The sequence below is a fragment of the Nematolebias whitei genome, chromosome 4, assembly GCF_014905685.2.
Source record: "Nematolebias whitei isolate Nwh7 chromosome 4, NemWhi1, whole genome shotgun sequence".
NCBI lineage: Eukaryota > Metazoa > Chordata > Actinopteri > Cyprinodontiformes > Rivulidae > Nematolebias > Nematolebias whitei.
Window position 1 is genome coordinate 12009230 of NC_056501.1, and position 1393 is coordinate 12010622.

The 1393-nt window shown below is 40.7% G+C and overlaps 1 protein-coding gene across 1 annotated transcript in view; it reads left to right on the plus strand.

The window, feature by feature from the left end:
* gfra4b (GDNF family receptor alpha 4b) overlaps positions 1-932 on the plus strand; it is a 124951-nt gene extending 124019 nt beyond the window's left edge. The window contains exon 8 of the mRNA XM_037675197.1: positions 792-932. Within this exon, the coding sequence (XP_037531125.1) occupies positions 792-932 (141 nt within the window). The remainder of the gene's footprint in view (positions 1-791) is intronic.
* Positions 933-1393: the final 461 nt, after the last annotated feature.

Genomic DNA, 1393 nt, shown 5'->3' on the forward strand with positions numbered 1-1393 from the left:
ACACACACACACACACACACACACACACACACACACACACACACACAGGTTTGTTTTGCTATCTTTATGGGGCCTTTGCATTGACTTCCATTCATTTTTCATTCATTTCTATAGCCTAACCATGACCTTTATCCATAACCTAACCATTACCAGTACATACCTAACCCTAAACCTAACACATCCTCAATTCACACCTTAGTCCTAAACCTAGCCCCTAACCCACCAACGAGACTTCTTCTTATGGGGCCCGGGCTTTGGGCCCCATAAGGAGCAGTTGGTCCCCACAATGCAGTATAAGTTGGAAAAATGGGCCTCACAAAGTAGCATAAACAAGGAGACACACACACACACACATATATAATTTACTTTTTTGTTTTCCAAAATTCAGATACAATTCATTAATGCACCAGAATCCACTTCTTGAGTCTCAGGACCTTCAAAGCAACTGCATGCCAGCAACTGTGACATGCAAGTTATTGTTCGTATATGAGGGAATACATATTAAGATAACCTTCAAGGTAATACTTGAATAGAGAATTTTGCCTACGTACATACTGGGGAAATGACAATTAGATGACCTCTGGGGTCATTCCTATGACGTTTAAGGTCATTCTTGATTGACATCGGTCAAATACAAGTTTGACGGAAGGTGGTGTATTATTTCCCAACACAGTATGTACTGAATCTTATTAAGCTCTTACAGTAAACTAAATAATGATCATGACTTTTTGAGATTGGTTCATTCACTCATTAAAAAAGTTTTTTGACACTATGCAGTTTGTTTGTTCCAGATCCTTGGAAATGAACAACTTGTGGGCCTCTCCACCCTGCCCTCTGACAGTCTCCACGACTCAACCTCATCTCACAACCTTAAGCTCGAAGCTGTCTTCAGCCTCGTATTATCACTACTTCATCTCCTCTACGGACAATAAACACCACGGGGAATGTTGCTGAGGACCTCTGAGCAGATGGAAGGACTGATTCGGTTCAGAGGACCATGTGTTATTGTCCCTCCATCTAAATGTGTACAGTGATTCTGCTCTTTTCTAATTTAGTGTCAGAACAGTCTGCTTTCATCTGCCTGTGTCCTCACTCTCTTGAGTGGTGAGGCTGTTGCAGAGCAATGCCAGTCTGTACAAGCCAAACTGAGTCGAAATCAAAGTACTGCTTTTATGATCAAATCCAGTTTCAGCTATTCAGCTGTATTATAATGAAAACATAGCACAAATATGTGATACTGTTCAATGCCATGATGTATGTCCTTGTTTAGAGACCTTATGTGAGAAAATCAGTGAACTCTTGTTGGCACTGTTGTCAGTGCCATAAGTGTTGGGACTAATCTGAGAAAAGATTAACCTGTAAAAAAATCTAATTAACTGGCCAAAGGAGGAAC